This window comes from Calidris pugnax, unplaced genomic scaffold (assembly GCF_001431845.1).
Source record: "Calidris pugnax isolate Ruff unplaced genomic scaffold, ASM143184v1 scaffold178, whole genome shotgun sequence".
NCBI classification, from domain to species: Eukaryota; Metazoa; Chordata; class Aves; order Charadriiformes; family Scolopacidae; genus Calidris; species Calidris pugnax.
The window spans coordinates 3,563,000-3,586,539 of record NW_015090986.1 but is presented as its reverse complement, the minus strand read 5'-3'; the positions used below and the strand labels follow the sequence as shown (position 1 = coordinate 3,586,539).

At 36.0% G+C, this 23,540-nt stretch overlaps 1 protein-coding gene across 1 annotated transcript in view; it reads left to right on the top strand.

The window, feature by feature from the left end:
- The window catches only part of PTPRD (protein tyrosine phosphatase, receptor type, D), a 1,328,567-nt gene that overhangs the window by 1,220,517 nt on the left and 84,510 nt on the right, over nucleotides 1–23,540 (top strand). The window contains exons 29-31 of the mRNA XM_014953943.1: nucleotides 4,442–4,532; nucleotides 12,024–12,233; nucleotides 15,750–15,910. Coding sequence (XP_014809429.1) covers nucleotides 4,442–4,532; nucleotides 12,024–12,233; nucleotides 15,750–15,910 — 462 coding nt within the window. The remainder of the gene's footprint in view (nucleotides 1–4,441; nucleotides 4,533–12,023; nucleotides 12,234–15,749; nucleotides 15,911–23,540) is intronic.

Genomic DNA, 23,540 nt, shown 5'->3' with positions numbered 1-23,540 from the left:
ATTCATCCAGCAGAGAGCAACAAAGCTGCTGAAAGGTCTGGAAGGCGTGTCCTTTGAGAAGCAGCTAAGGACTTTGGTTTTGTCTAATTTGGGGAAAAGAAATTGGAGGGGTGACCTCATTGCTCTGTACAGCTTTCTGAGAAGGGGAAGTAGAGAAGGAGATGTTGATCTCTACTCCTCAGTATCCAGTGATAGGACATGTGGGAATGGTTCAGAGCTGTGCCAGAGGATGTTTAGACTGGACAGTAGTTTTTTCTCAGAGTACTTTTGTGTTTCATCACTGATTTCAAGTAGCAAAGGGGGATTAAGGAAGTCAGTTGTGTTTTGAACAGTGTATCCTCTCAAGAAGAATGGATAACCTATCAATGGGTGGCTGCTCTTCCACAACACCTTGAAGTGCTCAGAATCAGTCATTCCAGAATTACATGGAATTTTAAACAATTGTTACTGCACTTATATTAATTTCAATGAATCAATTCTGAAGTTTATTATTAAAAGAAGAATCTCAGGTTTTCTCCACTGGTCCCAGAAAGAGATTTTGCTGAAAAAATTGGCAGAGAATTTAACAGAGGTTTATTAAATTTGGGGGGAAAAGATGCTGTGGAGATTTAAACAGCAGAAACAGGACTAAAGAGCTGACAGCACACGGTCAGCAGGGATTAGAAAGGCTTTAGACAATAAAGATTTGCCAAGAAAACATGAAGCATGTTACAATCAATAAGTGTTATTGCTCTGCTTATAGTGATTCTTGTTGGTCTATAAAGTTCCCATGTGTAATATAAAGGAAATGGGGAGGAAAATGAGCAAGTCATTAAATATTGTTGGGGATCCAACTTGTCCTCTCCCTGGTGAATTTTTACTGATGGCTTTGTAGAAAGCTGTTCCCCTTTTTCATTACTGACTGAAGATTTTGAGGCAGGTGAGGTCAAGAAGGAAATGACTTTGAGACATTAAAAGGATGAAAAACTGAAAAATGTAGCCATTATCATTAGATTGAGTAAGATGTGGTCAGTAACAAATGCAGCTAAGGAGGACTGAAGATGGAATGAGTAAAAAAAGATTTATGAGGCAGAACATTCATAGAGAGAAAAAGGTGCAGGGTAGCTGGTCAAACAATAGCAGAAGACGGCAGTGGAAAAAAAGAGCCAGTGTCCTTCTTTTTATGTAGTGTAAAAATGTGAAAGAGGCTAAGTGACATCAGGACAGGTACGTTAAACCTATGGGGTCCAACCGCCAGTTTTGTAAATAATGCACTTCCTTCTTCTGTATTTATTTCCTAAGAAGATGTGATCGGGCTGAGACAGAAAAACAAAATGACAAATAAAATAGACTGACGACCCTTGAAAGCAGGCATAACAAAGCAACTAAATACGGAACAGAAAAAGCTTACCTGATGCTTGCTAGAATAAGTAAGATATTGCAGTTATAGTCTTTGTATGAGAAGAACAATTTTGTGTAATAGTTATGTTGACATTTTTACAGTTGCTGTTCCTCTGTGGGTACATTATATGCTCATGATTGTCTCTATCTTACTATGAGGAACTATACACTGAGAATCTTTCAATAATACTAATTACACAGAAGATGAAACAGTTAATGGTTTGCTCTAATGAACTACAGGTAAATAGTAATGGGATTGAAGGTGATGTTATAAGAGTATTTGTAATTTATTAAAGATGGTAAAAGTAATTTTCATTATTTCAATGTGTGATGGTGATACAGCATATGAATTGGAACAGAGCTCACCTTATGCTAGGTAAAATGGAGATTAGGAGGGGGTTCTTTACTGTGAGGGTAGTGGAGCACTGGAACAGGTTGCCCATGGAGGTGGTTGAGGCCCCATCCCTGGAGATATTCAAGGAGAGGCTCGATGAGGCCCTGGGCAACCTGGTCTAGTTGGGGGTGTCCCTGCTGACTGTGGGGAGGTCGGACTAGATGACCCTTGGAGGTCTCTTCCGGCCTGGGAAATTCTATCATTCTATGATTCTATGGTTCTATGAAAATGGATCTCTTTTGCTGGAGTCGTCTCAAGTGAGCAATTTCTTCATTTTCCTGTAGTATTTTGGGCTGATCTGAGGCAATTTTTATGTGTAAAGGACAGTTCATGTTTTTCTGAATCTCTTCCATCTTTGCAAAGTCTTAGATAAAAACAGAGTTTTTTTGAAGGCTTCAGTCTTTTTAATACTCAGTAGTCCAAGCAAACCCCCCCATTTCTCGCCCTTCCCCCCCAAAAAAGCTCCTCAAATCAAACAAGAAAATAATAAAGGAAATAATAAAAGATTTTTTTCAAGAGACGCTGCATTTTCTGGAGTTAGCTAGAAATAACAGAACTTTGTTGTCCTTTACAATTTCCAGCACTGGATATTTATGTGAACGGTTTAATTTTTCTGCTTGCTTGCTGTTGATGTATTTGTGCTTTCAGCTTTAACGTACTCTCTATGTGCTGAAAGTCTTAGTGGATGATCAAAGTTATGAGTGGGAGGCATGCAGGAAGAAAGTGTGAAAGAGTGTGAAAGTAACATTTGTATGGTGGATGTTCCTTGATTGAAAAAAAAAAATAAGTACGAACACTTTGTTAGCATAAAAAAGAAAAAAAAAAAAGCAGCAAAATAAAACAATAAGTAAAAGGCTGCTGTGCAGTTCATCCAGAAGATGTATCTTCAATGTCTGAAAGACATAGGGGCCAATTCTCAATCACTTTTTTGTCTTTATTCTTAGGCATCTGTTAAGAAAAGGTATGTAGGTTGTAGTTATTGTATTCATGAATAAATCAGCATTCACTGGGATTTGTTAAGCATGTAACCAAAGAATTTCAAAAATACATACTCAGGTTTAAAATCTAGGTTCAACCAGCTTTACTAGTTTTGACTAAGAACATCAGTGTAAAAGGATATGATTTATCATACTATAATAATGCATGCTGCAGATTTTTTTTTTTTTTTTTTTTAATACTGGAGTAGAGCAAGTGAGCAGCAGTTAAAGATCTGTGGCCAACATTTCTTGTTTCCAGCACCTCCCGTCGGAGCTCAGGATTTCCACAGAGAAATTTCTCAAATTTCTTAACACAAGAATAAACAAATACATGCATTTGCTACCATAGGTAAAAATACAAAGATTTTTGTCTAATCTTTGGAAGGAGCTTTAATTAAGAAGGGAATATTAAAATAGACCAATGATGTTAACCGGTAAGGAAGAAAGATAGTTTACAGAGTCAGTTTAGACAGAGATAGGTTTGAATCAATTGTAAAGCAAGTCCTTTTCTGTAGACTCTCTTTTCATTAATTACTTTAGGTTTTGCAACTGCATTGTGTGAGTAAAATGAATAGTCAATGCTACAGAAGGTTGAATAGGCTGTAAAAAATGGCAGACTGAAAGAGAAGATGGTCCAAAAGACACTAAAATTATCTTCCATAATGGATAGCTGGAGACACCTTCTTAATAAGCTCTGTTGTTACTAGAAACAAAGGAGAGCAGCTTCTTGCTCTGTCTTTTGAGATGGAGAGTGCTTGACTTTTTGACAAGTGTGTTTATCAAGAAGATGTATATTATACCATCCTAGATGTCCTGCTATTGTGATTCTTCTGCTGCTTTCCTCACACTAATGTGAAATTATGGATCTGTGTGACATGTATCCAGGCTTTGTGAAGGAAACAAGGAAAGTGCCATATCTGTATTATACTAGAAAGTATAATTTACTAGTCTCCATGGGGGGTAGGAGGCAGATATTTTCAGGAAAATGTTTCTTAGGAAAACTGATACATGTAATTTGCAAATCCTAGCTATAAAGAGAGCATACATCAAGCTCTCTTGTCTATGACTGTGAACAGAATACTTAAGTAGATAAAGCGGATGGTGATTGATACTTGAAAGTGTGTGTGGGTGGAGTGTATGCTATGTCTTCTTTATTTTCCATGTATAATAGTATTGGCATCAATAAACACATTATGTTAACCTACTATTCTGATTATACATGAAAATAGGGGAAGATGGGGTGATAATTGAGATTTAAATATATGGTAATACGTTTCAATTTAGAGGTTTGGAAATTTTTCCCAGTGTGATGGTGGCAAGTCACGAGTATCCCATGGCTCTTGTATTTCAACTGAGATAATAACATGCAGTCAAATATGTAGGCATTTTTGAACATTGTAATTAAAGTTTCTTATACATATTTATATGTTTACATGAAAAGTGATCTGTGATTCTGTGAAAGGACAGGTAATTAGTGCCATTTGTTTATCAAATGTTTACAGTGGATGTAGTTTCAAGAGTGTGAATCTTTACAACTATGTTTGGGAGGCTTCAGTAGCATAATAAAATGCAAAAGTTTGCTATCAACATACCTCTGTTCTCTCAAGTTCCTCTGAACAGAAACCTACTCCACCATTTTATCTAATCACTTTTCTTCAACTTCACTTTTGTCCAACTGTTCCCTTTACAGAGGTTATTACATAGTTATTGTGCCTTTGAAGAGGTCTCGTGGAAAATTTATCAAACCATGGGAGAGTCCAGATGAAATGGAACTAGATGAGGTATTGTATGTTTTTGTTGTCATCTTCTCCTTTATTAAAGAAAAAAATATTATTAATGGTATGTGATTAACTCACCGGTTTTAGAAGCTTTGCTTGTCAGGATATTTTATATTTGTATTTGAATTAGCTGGTGGGGACTGAAACAAAAGTTCAAATTACTTAAATTAGAAGACAATAAAGACATTAAGTTGCAATAAAGCACACAAAGTGTCTGATCTTGTTGGCATTAATATTTTATCTTTTTCCTATAGTAAAGCATAATGCTGAAGTGCAGGAGGTGAAATGGGTTGTCAGCAAAAGCTAATCACCAATGATGTGAACTCTAATAAAGGTCTGGTTCATTAGTGGGGTATTTACCAAGCCTGTAGCAAATGCTAAATGGCAATTTGCACTGCAGTTTAACATTTGACCTTCTTGTGGTGTTTTTACATGGTTCTCACATGCTGTAATGCTTCTGGTTAGAAAACTTTCACAGTAGTCTCTGTTGTACTGTCAATTTTTGGTCAGAAATAAATGACTGAAATAGGAAAGAGCAACATTATGTCATCATTCAACACTATAAATTACATTAACACAAAGAGTGGAAGTACTTTAATTTTAGGAATAAGCCCAGTAATACTAGAAATTAATTCATCTTGTTATTGATATAATTTCAGGAAGTATAGTGTCAGCACTCAGTCCTGTCTTCTGTTTTACTGAAGGGCAATGTAGCTCATGTGAACTTTTCTTTCTTCTTTCAATTTGTAAAATTGAAATAATACTAATATTTGTCATTGTAAAGCTCTTTCAAGAGCCCCATATGAAAGCCCTGTACAAAAGAGAGGTGGTGGTGTTATTATTGCTGTTCTTGTATCTGGCTGGGATTATACATCTCATTCAAATGCTGTGGTAATTTGTACATGTAATATCCCTGCAATTCAAAGACCAGAGATCAAAGTAAGTTTCTTCATTCCTGATTTTGTGATCTTTTGACTAGATTGCATATATTTTTTCATTTTCTTTTGGTGGATGCAAGAGATTTATGTTACAGAGATGCCTCCACCATATGCTTCCCCATCATACAAACACTGGGAACTAATAATCATCTGCAAGCAATCACAAATCTGTTTTTCCCTCATCCAATTGACAAAATGGATATCAATTTTAATGATTGCATGAAAATTTAAGGAAAATTAAGATCTTCACCAAACTAAGACTGCTGTAGAAAGCTTTCAAGATATAAACAGTGGTCTTTCAGTCTTTAGTATGTTTTCTGATCACAAAAGGCAATGAAAAATATGTATAGCAACAGGAGAATCCTTAATCAGAAGATTAAAAACAACTGTTCAAAAGAAGGCATGTTTTTCATTACTGCTGACTGACTGTTTGAAGCCTGTGTTTCCTCTTGACCAGCTTCATTTATGTGATCATCTCATTTGACTCAATTGCAGCAGTGACTTGTTTTGATCTATTAACTTCTTCCCTTTAAAAGAACTTGGATTGTAAATGCCTCATGGTCATAGTCCTATGTGACAAAATATGGTTAAACCGTAAAACTCTGACAGCAAGATCCATACAGTAATGGAAACCTGATTTAATATTACCACCCACTTTTAACATACAAAGACCATAGTCACATTCCCAGATGACATTTAACTTTTTGGCAATTATATTCTTCGGGTCCTGCTGATTCCCATAACAAAGGGTCATTTTAATCATCTTGCAAGTTGTGGTGCATTAATCTGTATAACGGATTGATAAAGAGCATTTATTAATTCAGAAATATTTGGGTCAGGATGGGTTGTTTCCCACTTCTATGGATATAATTGAGACCACATTGTAGAATTAATGGTGGAAGAAATAAGATATGCATTGACTGGAAAATGAAAATTATTTCTGATGAAGAACTAAAACCCTTGATATATCTTTTACAATTGCCACCAATACATACAGTAAGTACTGAGTAAAAGTAACAAAAGAGGCAGCAACTGTATTTCATGCTAACTCATCCAGTTTCTATTACTTAAAAGACTATTTTACCTCCAGCTTTAGAAAAGGTATGCATGTTGTTATTATGTGTACTATTCCTGATAAACATATGAAAGCAGTAGCACAATAAATAAATTTGGAGAAGATAGATTTTCCAAAGAAATATGTCCTGACTACTTTGCTTAGATTGTCAGAAGAAGAGTATTTGCTGAAAACACTACTCTGGAGTGGTAACTCCACTGCATAACTGACTACTCAAAAAAACTCTCCAGCCCTATTGTATTTACCTATTCTTCCTGGTTCCTTGAATATCAATTCTGAAAGAAACAAAGAGAGATGCAGCATCTTAAAAGAGCAGACAATGGACTAGATATTACGTATCTGAAAGCTTTATTTATTAGAGATACAGTCTTTTTTTAACTCAGAATTTCATTTTATTTTGAATGTCATGAGACCTAGTGACTTTAAATAGATATTTTATGCAAATAAATGAACTATAAATGAACTATTATGATTTGCAGTAAATGTTACCTAACAGAATTACTTTACTATAGATTTGTAAGCAATAAAACCTAAATAAAAGCTGCTATGTTAAGTCTTAAATCAATTCAGCACTTTTACTGCAATCCTGGTATGAAATACAACAGGAGATATATGAGCAAGTAATGATATTTGGCAACAACCCCATTTATATATGAAACATGAATGAGGCCAGAGGTTCACCTGAGGTCTACTCAGTCATGTGTAATCAATGTCACAGATGAAATTTTTGTCTACACACAAACCCACCTAAATTTTGCTAGCTTTAGCTGATAAATAACCACCTTTGAAAAAGTTGAACACATTTTGTCAGGTTAATTAACTTTTAGCATTCATAGCCAGAACTCAGTTTCTGGTCACTTCACCCACTGTAATGTAGTAGTTTGGCATTCCTGTCTGTTAAAAATATGTATTTATGTTACTAATTTAAGTGCAAGAAATAGTTCAGATGAAACATTTTTTCCCCCTTTCAATCTCAGTCTAATTTTGATTGCAGTATTCTCGCAGTATCTTGACATTTTATTATGAGTTATTTAAAATCTAAATTGTAAATATGGAGTAATCTGGAAACATATGATAAAGAATTTATTTGAGGTAACCACACAAATAAGTTTTAATTCCCATGGAAACTGTATCCATAAATGAAAATACCAGTTATCTTCAGGGATGGCTCAAGCCATGTACCTCTCCTTGTAGTGCAATACTACCTTTGTGTTTCAACAGACTTCAGGAGAGTCGGTGCACAGCCCTCTGCATAGCTGTTCTTATTTGTAAAAAAGATGGCTTCGTATAGATACAAACTTTTCACTGAGTGCTTCCCTCAGCAGATCTTACAAGGGCTGATGCAACCTGGAAAAATCTTTGATTAGTCTCTGCCTCATGTTCTGCCCTCAATAACTCTACCCGGGGCAGAGGAAACTGCCAACAGATGTGAGAGTCACCTTCAATAAAGCAACTAAATGGAAATCATCTTAATATTACAGTCCTCTACTGCCCTCATTTTTATACCATTCAAATTTATTCTAGCTGCTCATTAACCTGTTTAGAAAGAATAAAAGACAAATATGGACTGCTGATTGTAGTAAAGTCCTTGAGTAATGAGTAATGATTTCTAGTCTCAAATTTTGGCCTGTTCTTTTTTGCTTAGGGGATCTGTTGCAGTGTAACAGTGTTGGAACAAGGAAACTGATAGAGTAAAATGAACGTAAAATCTCTGCAACAGAGAACAGACTCAACCTTATAGCTGGAAAGCAGTTGACTGGGTAGATATTTGAAGGGGTAACATCCAAATGCCCTCAAGTTTGGATCCAAGTAGTACAGGTTGCTTCCTTGTCTATCTATAGCCTGTGTTTGAAATATGCACTTCAATGAGAAGGGATATTAAAGTAATCAGTATTAAAAGCTATGTCTCAGTAGCAGAGTGAATAGCAGATTGTTTTACATGCATAGGGATTGTTAATTGTGTAATTACAAAATACAACATCTCATGTGAGGAAGGCAAGAAGATGTGATAGCTAAAATGAGGCCTAACACTGAAGAAGAGGCTGAAGCAAGAGAGTTTCTCTGACTAAACAAGTTCTTTAAAATGAAAATATATAGTGAATATTAGATTTTAATCTCTTTTTTTTATTGATTTCTATCTAGCTCTGGAGATTTCTCTCCTCCTCCTAACCAAGAAGTTTGTGCTAATATATTGTTTTAGCACTGTTTGTGTGCTGAAAAGCCTAAAACAACTGTGAGACCTTGGAAAATCTTCTGATTGCAGTCAGAGACATTAAATAAGTTTCATAAGTGAAAAACAAAGGGAACCATAAAGAGGCCTTAGAAGTAATCACTTATCACCCAAGAAAAGTTCAGGCTCCTTGTAATCAAATCAGATTAGTATTTGTTGAATGCTAGTATATCTAAAGTGATAAAAAATATTGATAGGCATTTGTCTGATATAATAAATTCATCATCAATGGATTATACCAGCAGAGTTTAAGTTCCTTTAATAGTTATATGTTTTACAAGTTTGAGCCTAGCATCTAATCCTGTCATAAAGGTGCAGATGGAAATTTTAGCTTTGTTCATCAGAAGTATTTTGTGAAACAAAGAAAAGTGACATTTGAAAGTCAAATTAGGCAGTTAAGATTGAAAGTGTGGGTTGTGCACGATAGGGTGGTAGATTGTGTTCTGGAATCTAGCAACAGAAAAGTCTTAGGATTCATAGTTCTGTTATTGATCCCTATCACCAGTCTACTGTGTAGCGTTGTACAAACCATGAAGAACATAACTTTTGGTGCTTTTGAACAAATGAAATGGCAGTCAATTTCAGGTTTGAGATGAAAGGTATGTTTACAGATCAATCCTATAAACTCTTCTGCACTTCATTTATTGTTTGTGAAGTACATTGGAAGGCAATCTTTTCCCTGAGATGTTCAGGACTTTAATATGGCCAGAGTGCTTGGTATGTTAGAGAGAAGGAAGAAAAAAAAAAAACAAAACCCAAAAGCTATAAATAGCTACTTAGTATTGAGTTGTTTGTATTCCAGAGTTACCATTAAAAAGAAAGTTAAAAATAGTTCATATAAATTTATTTTCAAAAATTGGGACTTCTTTTTCAGTTTTGTATTTTTTATTCCTGTTTTTAAAAAAGTACATCATATGACTTACAAATTTGTGTTGTATCAAACAGGAGATAAGAAAGTACCTTTAATATTCATGGAGAGGGAGAAGATATTATTATGCATTAGGGGAGTGATTGTCCTTTTGAACTCAGCACTTGTGAGGCTGCATCTCAAGTACTGTGTTCAGTTTTGGGCTGCCCACTACAAGAAGGTCTTTCTGGAGCGTGGCAGAATGGCAATGAATCTGGGGGAGGAGTCTGGAGAATAAGTCTTATGAGGAGCAGCTGAGGGAACTGGATTTGTTTGGTCTGGATACAAGGAGGCTGAGGGGAAACCTTATAGCTTTCTACAACTACCTGAAAGGAGGTTGTAGTGATGTGGGGGTCTGTCTCTTCTCGCAAGTAAGAAGCAACAGGACAAAAGAAAAGAGCTTTAAGTTGTGCCAGTCGAGGTTCAGATTGGATATTAGGAAAATTTTTTATACTGAAAGGGTTGTCAAGCATTGGAACAGTCTGCCCAGGGAAGTGGTGGAGACACCATCCTTGGAGGTACTTAAAATATGCATAGACATGGTACTTAGGGGACATGGTTTAGTAATGGATTTGGCAGTATTAGGTTAAAGGCTGGACTTCATGTTCTTAAGGGTCTTTTCCAACATAATTAATCCTATTCTATAACTGACATCATATAGATATATACACACACATATAAATATAATTTGTAATATCATGTGTGAATATATATGTCCTCAGAGAAGTTATATTGCTTTATTAGCTTCCCTCCCCTTCACCCCCATCTCCGAGAGACAGCAATATCAGACAACTGAAAACTTATCTAACTGTTTTATGTTAATAGTCTGGGCAGTGCAATTGCTACATAGTATCTTAAGGATGACAATAAATCCCCTCGATGAGGGGAAAGCTGTGGACGTTGTCTACCTGGACTTTGGTAAGGCCTTTGACACCGTCCCCCACAGCATTCTCCTGGAGAAGCTGGCGAATCATGGCATAGACAAGTGTACCCTTCACTGGGTAAAAAACTGTCTGGATGGCCGTGCCCAGAGAGTTGTGATTAATGGGGCGAAATACGGTTGGCGACCAGTCACCAGTGGTGTCCCTCAGGGCTCAGTTTTGAAGCCAGTCTTGTTTAATATCTTTATTGATGATCTAGATAAGGGGATTGAGTGCACCCTCGGTAAGTTTGCAGATGACACCAAACTAGGTGGGAGTGTTGATCTGCTTGAGGATAGGAAGGCTCTACAGAGGGAGCTGGACAGACTGGATCAATGGGCCAAGGCCAATGAGATGAGGTTCAATAAGGCCAAGTGCCGGGTTCTGCATTTCAGTCACAACAACCCCAGGCAACGCTACAGGCTCGGGAAAGAGTGGCTGGAGAGCTGCCCAGCAGAAAAAGACCTAGGAGTGTTGGTGGACAGCCGGCTTAACATGAGCCAGCAGTGTGCCCAGGTGGCCAAGAAGGCCAACGGCATCCTGGCCTGTATCAGGAATAGTGTGGCCAGCAGGAGTAGGGAAGTCATGATGCCTCTGTACTCAGCACTGGTGAGGCCTCACCTTGAGTACGGTGTTCTGCTCTGGGCCCCTCACTACAGGACGGACATTGAGGTGCTGGAGAGTGTCCAGAGGAGAGCCACCAAGCTGGTGAGGGGTCTGGAGAACAGGTCCTACAGGGACAGGCTGAGGGAACTGGGTATGTTTAGTTTGGAGAAGAGGAGGCTGAGGGGAGACCTCATTGCTCTCTACAACTACCTGAAAGGAGGTTGTAGAGAGGTGAGTGTTGGCCTCTTCTCCCAGGGGAATAATGACAGGGAGGAAATGGTCTAAAGTTGCGGCAGGGGAGGTTTAGATTAGATATTAGGAAGAATTACTTTACTGAGAGGGTGGTCAGGCACTGGAACAGCCTGCCCAGGGTGGTGGTGGAGTCACCTTCCCTGGAGGTATTTAAGAAACGTGTAGACGTGGCTCTTCAGGGCATGCTCTAGTGCCTGAGATTATTGGTTTGTGGGTGGGTGTGATGTGGTGGGATGGTGTGTTTTTTGTTTTGTTGTTGGTGTGGTGGTTTGGGGTTTTTTTGTTTGTTTGTTTGTTTGTTTTGAGGTTGGACTTGATGATCTCAGAGGTCCCTTCCAACCATGGTGATTCTATGATTCTGTGTGATTCTGTAAATTGGAAGATTTTGAAAGAACTAATTTAGTGATGCTGATGGGCCCTATGAAATGTGGTTAAATTGTAGTTCCTGGTCATGCATTAAATTTTCTCATTACATTGTCAATAAGTTACATTACAATTGTTTACAGTTATCTTTCTGTTCTTGCTTTCTCTGTCTCTCTCTCTCTTCCCCTTCCTTCATTATAAAGCTGCTTAAGGAGATAGCTAGGAAACGCAGAAGCATTCGTCTTGGGAGAGAAGTTGAATTAAAGCCATATATTGCAGCTCACTTCGAAGTTCTTCCGACAGAGTTCACGTTGGGGGATAAGAAGCATTATGGTGGCTTTGAGAATAAGCAGCTGCAGAGTGGTCAAGAATATGTCTTTTTTGTGTTGGCTGTAATGGAGCACTCAGAATCTGTAAGTTAGTCATGTTTTTCAATCCAAACATTACCTGTCCACAGTCATGAAAACATTTTTTCAATGCTTATTCCACTTCTTAAAAGCTATTTATTTACAATGTATGTCAGAACATCTCTAAAGTGAGTGTTGCTTTGCTTAGTTCCAATTAATTCCTTGAACTTTTCTATTTTGCATGTATTATTGTGTGCTACTTTTTTGTGTAACTGAAATTTAAAGATGATTTTATTACTGTGTTGTGATCCTTTGCAAATTAAATGCTCTGCTATTTGAGATCGTTGATACAGGCTCTGAGGCATTAACCTCACAGCAACATCTTTCTCAATGTATTTGAAAAAGAGTTCCTCTCTTGCCTCAGCATTACCATTGAATAGTGGCATTGGACTTGCAGGATTCTTAGAAAGATTGATTGCATCAGAGATGTGCACAGCTAGCCTCTTTAGTTACAGTCATTCCCTAACAACTTTATCAGTGAATTGTTAGAAAGTTAGAAAATAATTCAATAATACAGAAAATTCCTAACATGAGCGAAATAATGAGCTGTCATTCCTCCTTATATAATTCATCTTCTAGTTATATCCCTTTATGCTTGAGTTAATCCACTGCATGTACTATAGTAAAAAAAAAAAAAAAAATAGTGGCATTGGACTTGCAGGATTCTTAGAAAGATTGATTGCATCAGAGATGTGCACAGCTAGCCTCTTTAGTTACAGTCATTCCCTAACAACTTTATCAGTGAATTGTTAGAAAGTTAGAAAATAATTCAATAATACAGAAAATTCCTAACATGAGCGAAATAATGAGCTGTCATTCCTCCTTATATAATTCATCTTCTAGTTATATCCCTTTATGCTTGAGTTAATCCACTGCATGTACTATAGTAAAAAAAAAAAAAAAAATAAAGAGAAGAAGTAAAAGACAGAAATAGGACTGTTGAAAGTTGCAATACACATTAACATTTTAACATAGTGTGCAATGTGGTATCTTTCTAATTGGTACCTAAGCCTGACAGGTACATTTGCTGGCTCAACCACTTGAAACTACTACACCAATAATCTAAATTTCTAGTCAAATCCTTCTGGTGTGTAACCTTACATTTGCTTTCTTGATGTGAACAGAATTTGCCTACTTAAATACAATGAGGAAGTAGTTTCAATTTGAATATTTTTGGATATGTAATTTCATTTGAAAATAAATTAAGTGCCTCATGGAAGCTCTAACAGAAATCACAAATTCCCCTCTCACTTTTTAACAGAGGCTGTGCAGACAGACAATTCTGAAGGTGCTGCATCAGAAAGGTTCAAACTGGAGAAACTAGAGAGCTTTTGGCTATAAGATTAGATGGCCAAAAATCTGTCAGGAACTACCTGTACTAAAGTTTATCTTTTCAATGTGAAGTACCATTTGTTATTTATTTTTCTACATTAATTAAATCATTGGTCATTTTCTATAACCCTCAGGTTGTTACTTTGTTAGAGAGAACTTAGGATGAAAAAGCAGGAATAAATAGGGTTGCAAGTTTATAGCTGAAAAGGCTGGTATGGCAAAATATGTCTGGGGGCCTACTGTTGAATATTTCAAAAGGCATTACGAAACTTACAGTATGGACAATATCAAATTTAGAATGCCACCTGAAACAACTACGTGATTAAGAAGCATGAGAGGAAAGAGTTTGTAAGTGTGAGTGAGCTTCAAGTTCCAGTGCTCCAGTGTATCTGCTCTCAATATAGCTGATTTTCTTCTAAGACTATAGATCCTACTGGGTATGAGTTCTAACTTGTGAGGGATCTTTTTCCCAATATTCAAAATACTTTTTACATAAAGTTTCTCCTTTAGAGAACACAGCATTTCTCTGTTGACTGGGAGAATAGAGAACTTGCTTTACAAGAGAGCATGGGCAGATCTGAATTTGTAAAATGGAAACTGAAAGAACTTGTGATTACAGTTTATATATATGATAAACATCTTATCAAGAGAAAGAACAAAAAAAATAGATAATTTTGGCAAAATAATACATGAGTATAAATTAGTCATTAATACAGGTAGGTTGAAAACGAAAAGCAAAACCCTATTTATTGGAGAACAGGTAGTAAGTACTCATAATGTTATTGCTCTGTATCTCTTTCCAGGCATTTTTTTCTGCCTGCTCTAAAGGAAGAGGCTAAATACAAAGATTTTTTTTTTTTTTTTTTACAGTAGCAATGGACTTTTTTCAATCTTTTGAGAAAGCTGAAGCTGGAAAAAACCCGCAGTTTAGTAACCAGGTTTAGTAACAGAAGAGAACATAACATAACTGAACATTGTTGGCGCGGGTACTAGCTCAGTATCAGCTAGTTTAAGTGCCTCAGCTTTGCCTGTCCTCATCCTTTCTCTAACCTTAAGCCTAGAAACTGTCATAGCCCAGAGCCCAAAACAAGGCCAAATGAAGGGTAAAAACCCCATGTCTCCTTTGCTAACACTTGTCCTGGCTTCAGGCATCTTTCAGAACATAGTGCAAACATGGTAAATGAAAACTAATCTGTTTTCCTCGTTGTCTTATTATATCTTACCTGGCATTCCTGACCTACTGCTGAATCAAGTTTTTAAGTCCTAGTTTAGTGCTGGTGGAGACACTCCAGCAAAGACAAGAAATAAGTGAAAACCATTCTTCACTTCTGACTTTAGTGTAAATAAGAGTTCTTTACATGATCCAATTTCAGCAGGCTGGCTCCTCAGACTCTCCTGTCTGTAATTTTAACTTTGCACTCAGCCATAGATCAGACATCTCGGGTCAGACCAGAATGAAAAAGGAAGTTACTGTTTTTTAATCACAGGTATTACCCTAGGCCACCTGGCTTTACACCATCCAATAAGGCAAAGATTTGTGGTGGCCTCTGCTGGCTCATGATTCTAGATCCATTCCTCAGAAAGAACTTTGAGTATTTAGCTGGCCTTCATATGCTACAGTGGCTTCCCCTGTTTTTCAGACTCAAAACCAAGTTGTCTCCATATTCTGTAAGAACATTCTGACATTTTTTGACTGATCAAAATACACCCTACTATTTCCATAGGGCCCTTTTCCAGGAACCTCTTACATTCAGTCCCCTTTATTTTTACCTATACTACTCTCATTTTTTCAGAACTATCCTTTCATATCTTGCAGGAAGAAATAGTGTTAAGCCAATATGAAACTAAAACAAAACCCAAAGATGAGTAACCGATGGGTTTTTTTCCTCAATTCCCTAATATTATGTTTTCTCATTCTCTGTGTAAATTGCAAAGTGTTCTGTGAAGGATTGAGTTACCTTATTTGACTTCAGATCACTGCTAATATGTGGAGTGCAAAATAAAGATGGTAATAACAACATACTTTTCAGTTTGCAAGTTTATATACTGGCTGACTTGAAGAAAATTGTCATTTTTACATTGCTATGTTCATGGCTTTTTTAGCTTGTATAGATTAATTTCAGATCCAGGATAGATAATATTTTAAATTCACTGCTTTATCATTAATTAAGATTAATTTTATTTGTATAGACCATGTATGCAACCAGTCCATATTCTGATCCTGTTGTGTCCATGGATCTTGATCCCCAACCAATTACAGATGAGGAAGAAGGCCTGATATGGGTTGTTGGCCCAGTTCTTGCAGTGGTGTTTATCATCTGTATTGTTATTGCTATACTTCTTTATAAAAGGTAAGTTTACCTTTTAGTTTTCCTACCAGGTGTGTAACTTTTTGATATATTGGCCATTTCATAATACTGTTCCACACTATTTTTTGCTCTACAGTAGTAAATGTCATTGCTTTGAGATATTTCCATATTTATTAATCATTTCCAGAATACTGCAGAAATTTTAGTAGATTGAAAGTTTCCAATAATTACAGGTATGTGGGTACATTTTTCTGCTGATGACACTCTATTAACATTTCTGCATTTAAATGTTTTTTCCACTTTGCATACATTTATGAAGAAAATATGTGCTTGCTATAAATATGTATGAATTTCACACATTTGACTTTTTTAAACTTATTTTTCGATGTGTAATAGTAATACATTAGGGATTACATTCAGCTTGATGTTAAATGTGGTTTTCATCTCCACTCAAGTAATTTGAGTTTTTACTTTTGACAGTTGGTCTCAATTTGGCAGTGTATCTATGTGAATTTGAAGCTCTGAACTGAGAGATGAAAGAAACATCAGTAGCTGTTTTCTACTAATCTTGCAATGAGATCAAACTTCACTTATTCTTCTTTCAATGTCTATGACACAGATGTAGGTTTGCTATTACACAAAGGACTTTCCTCTGCCTTACAACATACTGGATGAAAACTGTGTATGATGCCTAATTTATACATAGCAGCCTTTTATAGTGTAAATTAGTTCACAGGGGTCAAGATGCTAAATCAGAACCAAAGAGTCAAACACACAAAGTTTATTTTAAAATTTTTGAAATATACTGATAAGTTATAATTGGGAAATACTACAAAGATGCTGTGACCTTGTCAGGGATGGGGCACACTAGGGACAATTTCATCAAATGGAGTCCTCCAAAACTAATGGTTATGATCCTATCACCTGCATATAGATGTTTAAATTCTGCTTGGAAAGAGAATTCTCTGTTCAGTAGTAAAAAAACAGTCCAGGATAAAGCTTAGCTTTGGATTCCAAATAGATACACATTTATAAATGTTCTTTAGGGCTGTAATCCTACAGCAGCATAATACAGGGTCTATTGCTTGCAGATATTAGGTCTCCTGAAGGTTTCCATTAGTGCCTACTGTCTCAGCCAATCTAATTGATTAGCAGCCAGTGAGCCTCTGTTTGTGTCTGCCTGTCACTTCAAAAACTGGTCATTAGAGATGTGCTAAAAGTGAAATACTTCTTTCTTCTGCTTATTTTTGAGTATTAAAAGCAAAACTTCTCCCATACTACAAAACAAATCCAAACAATGTCATATAAAGCAGATGTGTAACTGCTTCTGGAAATATTGATTACATTTATGGAACCATAATTACAATCTTCAGTTCTATTACCAAAAAAAAATTACAGGCATATTCCACAAATGAGCAGGTAAAATTTGTTCATCAGTAGTGTGACGAGATTGTCATTCATTAAAAATGGGGGACACATTTTCCATCTGTTATTTACTACTGGTACTAGAACTGTTCAGGTAAATGTCCATATGTATTTATTTTTCTATTTTCTATTTGTAAGCTATAAATTGTTAAACTGCACTGATTTTGCAAATTACCTCTGAGAAATTATGACTGCAGTTTTACTAGTCTAAGTTCCTCTGTGAACTTTTCATTTCTTAAAAAAAAGTAATATATAATTGGATATTTGTTTTCTACAGTTTGCAACGTGGATGAAAGCTAACAGCTAGAGTATGATATCTGTACTGTTTGTAGAACAGCAATAACTAGACAAGACGGTATGGGTATTTAGCACAATGCTTTGAGAAAACAGTGAATTTTAATTTATGAGTTAACTCTGTTAAAGGGAATTACTGCGGCTACAGGAATTGGACATGGTAAAAACATGTAATAAAAAGCAGGAAAATAAGAAATTTTAGTGGATACAGGAAATGTAACAAGTGTATTTCTAGAATATATTGGGACATAAGTGCAAAAATTGGGATAGGGAGAGAGCAAAACAAAGGATAGAGAACATCTGCCTAATACAAGAAAGCACATATGAAAAATGTTAAAAAGAGGAAGATGATGTTGAAGGATGTGGAATGGGAAGAAGACAACTTGGAAATTACCATGTCTTTTGAAATGCAAAGAGTAGAAACTCAAATAATGGTCAACTATGCTAAATTCCCTTTGTCCATAAAAGCCTTTATGAGCTGACTTGGCCCACTAATTTAATGATTTACCATACTATTTCTACATTTAAATTTCAATCATAGAGAAAGGATAACTGCAGTTTCTAAATGAATAATTTTAAGGGGAGAACTCTTGCTCTCCTTTAAAACAGAAGCTATCACAGATAGTGTGACTAAGTTGCATGGGTGGTGTGAAGCATATTTAACTGTCAAAAAGACTAGGAGTGCATATTTGACCCCATTATTATTTGTTGGTCTGTCTGTATAAAGGTTATTGCCTCTGCATTTACCCTTCTTAAAATCTGAAAGCAAAGATACTGCATAGAAACATTTTGAGGTCGTATTAGAATACACCGAAACAGTCATTGGAGCTTAGTACTTAGCAGTGAAAAATGGTGAAAATACTGAAGAGTAACTATTGTTGTCATTGGATATATCTGCAATATTATATCCAACACAATTGAGGCTGATTAATACACCGTGTGCAGAAGAGCTCACAGATTCCCAGAATCAAAGGTCACATTTCTGTCTCAGCATTGCTCAGAGCATGGCCAGCTACAGCAGGTTGCTCAGAGGTATGTACCAGCAAGTTTCATTATATCCAAGAATGGAAATACCACAACCTCTCTGGGCAAGCCGTTCCAGTGTTCACCTGTCCTCACAGGAAAAATGTTTTTTCCTGAATTACGGTTGAATTTCCTGTCTTTCTAGAGGTGACATCTTGGCAAAAAGAACTGACTTGGCCAGTGACCAGTTCAGTGTTCTCTGTCATTTCAGCACTTACCCCACCCTGCAGTCATACTGAAAAGAGAGAATTATTTTGGAGTAGATCTTTATTCTGTTGGACTTAAATCTAAAAAATCAAATTTAGGGATCCGAGTAAATTAACTAAACAGCACTTTTTGGGCGGTCATATTCTTGTCCTCAAGAAAATAATTTTTTTGCTGATTCAAAGACGGAGCAAAATATTCAGCATAGTAAAATTTGTATCCAAAATCTCAAACAAAGGCAAAGAGATGGTGCAGGCTAAGTCCCCCCTAGAGACCATTATGAGTGCTGTTTGAGTCACAATTTATATCTCAAGGTGGATTTGGTAAAGCACTTTGTTTTTTGCAATTTGTTGCAACCAACAGCTTAGGCAAATCTACAGTAAATCCTTTCAACTTGCTTTTGAATGTGTGATACTTGTTCAATTACATGGGATTTAGATGGTTAGGAACTGAGTTTGGAACCCAGTGAATGTTAAAAAGCTCTAGAAATTGTTTGGTGTATATCAGAAACTGAATAACTAGAAAGAGACTGCATGTCCCTATGAAGCATCTTTTCATCCTTTTTGTTTGGTTGGTTTTTGGTTTTTTTTGTTCCCCAACATATGAGTTTATGTGGCTATTGCTCCTGGTTTTTAAGAAATCACAAGTTCTCTAATTTCGCTCTTTTGCTGATAATGCTCATCATTCTAGATCGTTCTAGAGTAAGGTTTGTTTGTAGAGTGGGTTTCTGTTTGTAGGCAAATTATCATGACAGACGTTGTGTAATTTGCTATTACAAAGTGCAGCTTCTTGATTTAGTTCAGAAGACAGAAACCTAACCTTGAATCTTTTGAATACAGTCAACTTCAGCACTCTGAATCAGAGTCATGGAATGGTTTCAGTTGAAAGAAACCTTTAAAGGTCATCTAGTCCAACTTCCTTGCAGGGACTTGTCATTTTTACATTGCTATGTTCATGGCTTTTTTAGCTTGTATAGATTAATTTCAGATCCAGGATAGATAATATTTTAAATTCACTGCTTTATCATTAATTAAGATTAATTTTATTTGTATAGACCATGTATGCAACCAGTCCATATTCTGATCCTGTTGTGTCCATGGATCTTGATCCCCAACCAATTACAGATGAGGAAGAAGGCCTGATATGGGTTGTTGGCCCAGTTCTTGCAGTGGTGTTTATCATCTGTATTGTTATTGCTATACTTCTTTATAAAAGGTAAGTTTACCTTTTAGTTTTCCTACCAGGTGTGTAACTTTTTGATATATTGGCCATTTCATAATACTGTTCCACACTATTTTTTGCTCTACAGTAGTAAATGTCATTGCTTTGAGATATTTCCATATTTATTAATCATTTCCAGAATACTGCAGAAATTTTAGTAGATTGAAAGTTTCCAATAATTACAGGTATGTGGGTACATTTTTCTGCTGATGACACTCTATTAACATTTCTGCATTTAAATGTTTTTTCCACTTTGCATACATTTATGAAGAAAATATGTGCTTGCTATAAATATGTATGAATTTCACACATTTGACTTTTTTAAACTTATTTTTCGATGTGTAATAGTAATACATTAGGGATTACATTCAGCTTGATGTTAAATGTGGTTTTCATCTCCACTCAAGTAATTTGAGTTTTTACTTTTGACAGTTGGTCTCAATTTGGCAGTGTATCTATGTGAATTTGAAGCTCTGAACTGAGAGATGAAAGAAACATCAGTAGCTGTTTTCTACTAATCTTGCAATGAGATCAAACTTCACTTATTCTTCTTTCAATGTCTATGACACAGATGTAGGTTTGCTATTACACAAAGGACTTTCCTCTGCCTTACAACATACTGGATGAAAACTGTGTATGATGCCTAATTTATACATAGCAGCCTTTTATAGTGTAAATTAGTTCACAGGGGTCAAGATGCTAAATCAGAACCAAAGAGTCAAACACACAAAGTTTATTTTAAAATTTTTGAAATATACTGATAAGTTATAATTGGGAAATACTACAAAGATGCTGTGACCTTGTCAGGGATGGGGCACACTAGGGACAATTTCATCAAATGGAGTCCTCCAAAACTAATGGTTATGATCCTATCACCTGCATATAGATGTTTAAATTCTGCTTGGAAAGAGAATTCTCTGTTCAGTAGTAAAAAAACAGTCCAGGATAAAGCTTAGCTTTGGATTCCAAATAGATACACATTTATAAATGTTCTTTAGGGCTGTAATCCTACAGCAGCATAATACAGGGTCTATTGCTTGCAGATATTAGGTCTCCTGAAGGTTTCCATTAGTGCCTACTGTCTCAGCCAATCTAATTGATTAGCAGCCAGTGAGCCTCTGTTTGTGTCTGCCTGTCACTTCAAAAACTGGTCATTAGAGATGTGCTAAAAGTGAAATACTTCTTTCTTCTGCTTATTTTTGAGTATTAAAAGCAAAACTTCTCCCATACTACAAAACAAATCCAAACAATGTCATATAAAGCAGATGTGTAACTGCTTCTGGAAATATTGATTACATTTATGGAACCATAATTACAATCTTCAGTTCTATTACCAAAAAAAAATTACAGGCATATTCCACAAATGAGCAGGTAAAATTTGTTCATCAGTAGTGTGACGAGATTGTCATTCATTAAAAATGGGGGACACATTTTCCATCTGTTATTTACTACTGGTACTAGAACTGTTCAGGTAAATGTCCATATGTATTTATTTTTCTATTTTCTATTTGTAAGCTATAAATTGTTAAACTGCACTGATTTTGCAAATTACCTCTGAGAAATTATGACTGCAGTTTTACTAGTCTAAGTTCCTCTGTGAACTTTTCATTTCTTAAAAAAAAGTAATATATAATTGGATATTTGTTTTCTACAGTTTGCAACATGGATGAAAGCTAACAGCTAGAGTATGATATCTGTACTGTTTGTAGAACAGCAATAACTAGACAAGACGGTATGGGTATTTAGCACAATGCTTTGAGAAAACAGTGAATTTTAATTTATGAGTTAACTCTGTTAAAGGGAATTACTGCGGCTACAGGAATTGGACATGGTAAAAACATGTAATAAAAAGCAGGAAAATAAGAAATTTTAGTGGATACAGGAAATGTAACAAGTGTATTTCTAGAATATATTGGGACATAAGTGCAAAAATTGGGATAGGGAGAGAGCAAAACAAAGGATAGAGAACATCTGCCTAATACAAGAAAGCACATATGAAAAATGTTAAAAAGAGGAAGATGATGTTGAAGGATGTGGAATGGGAAGAAGACAACTTGGAAATTACCATGTCTTTTGAAATGCAAAGAGTAGAAACTCAAATAATGGTCAACTATGCTAAATTCCCTTTGTCCATAAAAGCCTTTATGAGCTGACTTGGCCCACTAATTTAATGATTTACCATACTATTTCTACATTTAAATTTCAATCATAGAGAAAGGATAACTGCAGTTTCTAAATGAATAATTTTAAGGGGAGAACTCTTGCTCTCCTTTAAAACAGAAGCTATCACAGATAGTGTGACTAAGTTGCATGGGTGGTGTGAAGCATATTTAACTGTCAAAAAGACTAGGAGTGCATATTTGACCCCATTATTATTTGTTGGTCTGTCTGTATAAAGGTTATTGCCTCTGCATTTACCCTTCTTAAAATCTGAAAGCAAAGATACTGCATAGAAACATTTTGAGGTCGTATTAGAATACACCGAAACAGTCATTGGAGCTTAGTACTTAGCAGTGAAAAATGGTGAAAATACTGAAGAGTAACTATTGTTGTCATTGGATATATCTGCAATATTATATCCAACACAATTGAGGCTGATTAATACACCGTGTGCAGAAGAGCTCACAGATTCCCAGAATCAAAGGTCACATTTCTGTCTCAGCATTGCTCAGAGCATGGCCAGCTACAGCAGGTTGCTCAGAGGTATGTACCAGCAAGTTTCATTATATCCAAGAATGGAAATACCACAACCTCTCTGGGCAAGCCGTTCCAGTGTTCACCTGTCCTCACAGGAAAAATGTTTTTTCCTGAATTACGGTTGAATTTCCTGTCTTTCTAGAGGTGACATCTTGGCAAAAAGAACTGACTTGGCCAGTGACCAGTTCAGTGTTCTCTGTCATTTCAGCACTTACCCCACCCTGCAGTCATACTGAAAAGAGAGAATTATTTTGGAGTAGATCTTTATTCTGTTGGACTTAAATCTAAAAAATCAAATTTAGGGATCCGAGTAAATTAACTAAACAGCACTTTTTGGGCGGTCATATTCTTGTCCTCAAGAAAATAATTTTTTTGCTGATTCAAAGACAGAGCAAAATATTCAGCATAGTAAAATTTGTATCCAAAATCTCAAACAAAGGCAAAGAGATGGTGCAGGCTAAGTCCCCCCTAGAGACCATTATGAGTGCTGTTTGAGTCACAATTTATATCTCAAGGTGGATTTGGTAAAGCACTTTGTTTTTTGCAATTTGTTGCAACCAACAGCTTAGGCAAATCTACAGTAAATCCTTTCAACTTGCTTTTGAATGTGTGATACTTGTTCAATTACATGGGATTTAGATGGTTAGGAACTGAGTTTGGAACCCAGTGAATGTTAAAAAGCTCTAGAAATTGTTTGGTGTATATCAGAAACTGAATAACTAGAAAGAGACTGCATGTCCCTATGAAGCATCTTTTCATCCTTTTTGTTTGGTTGGTTTTTGGTTTTTTTTGTTCCCCAACATATGAG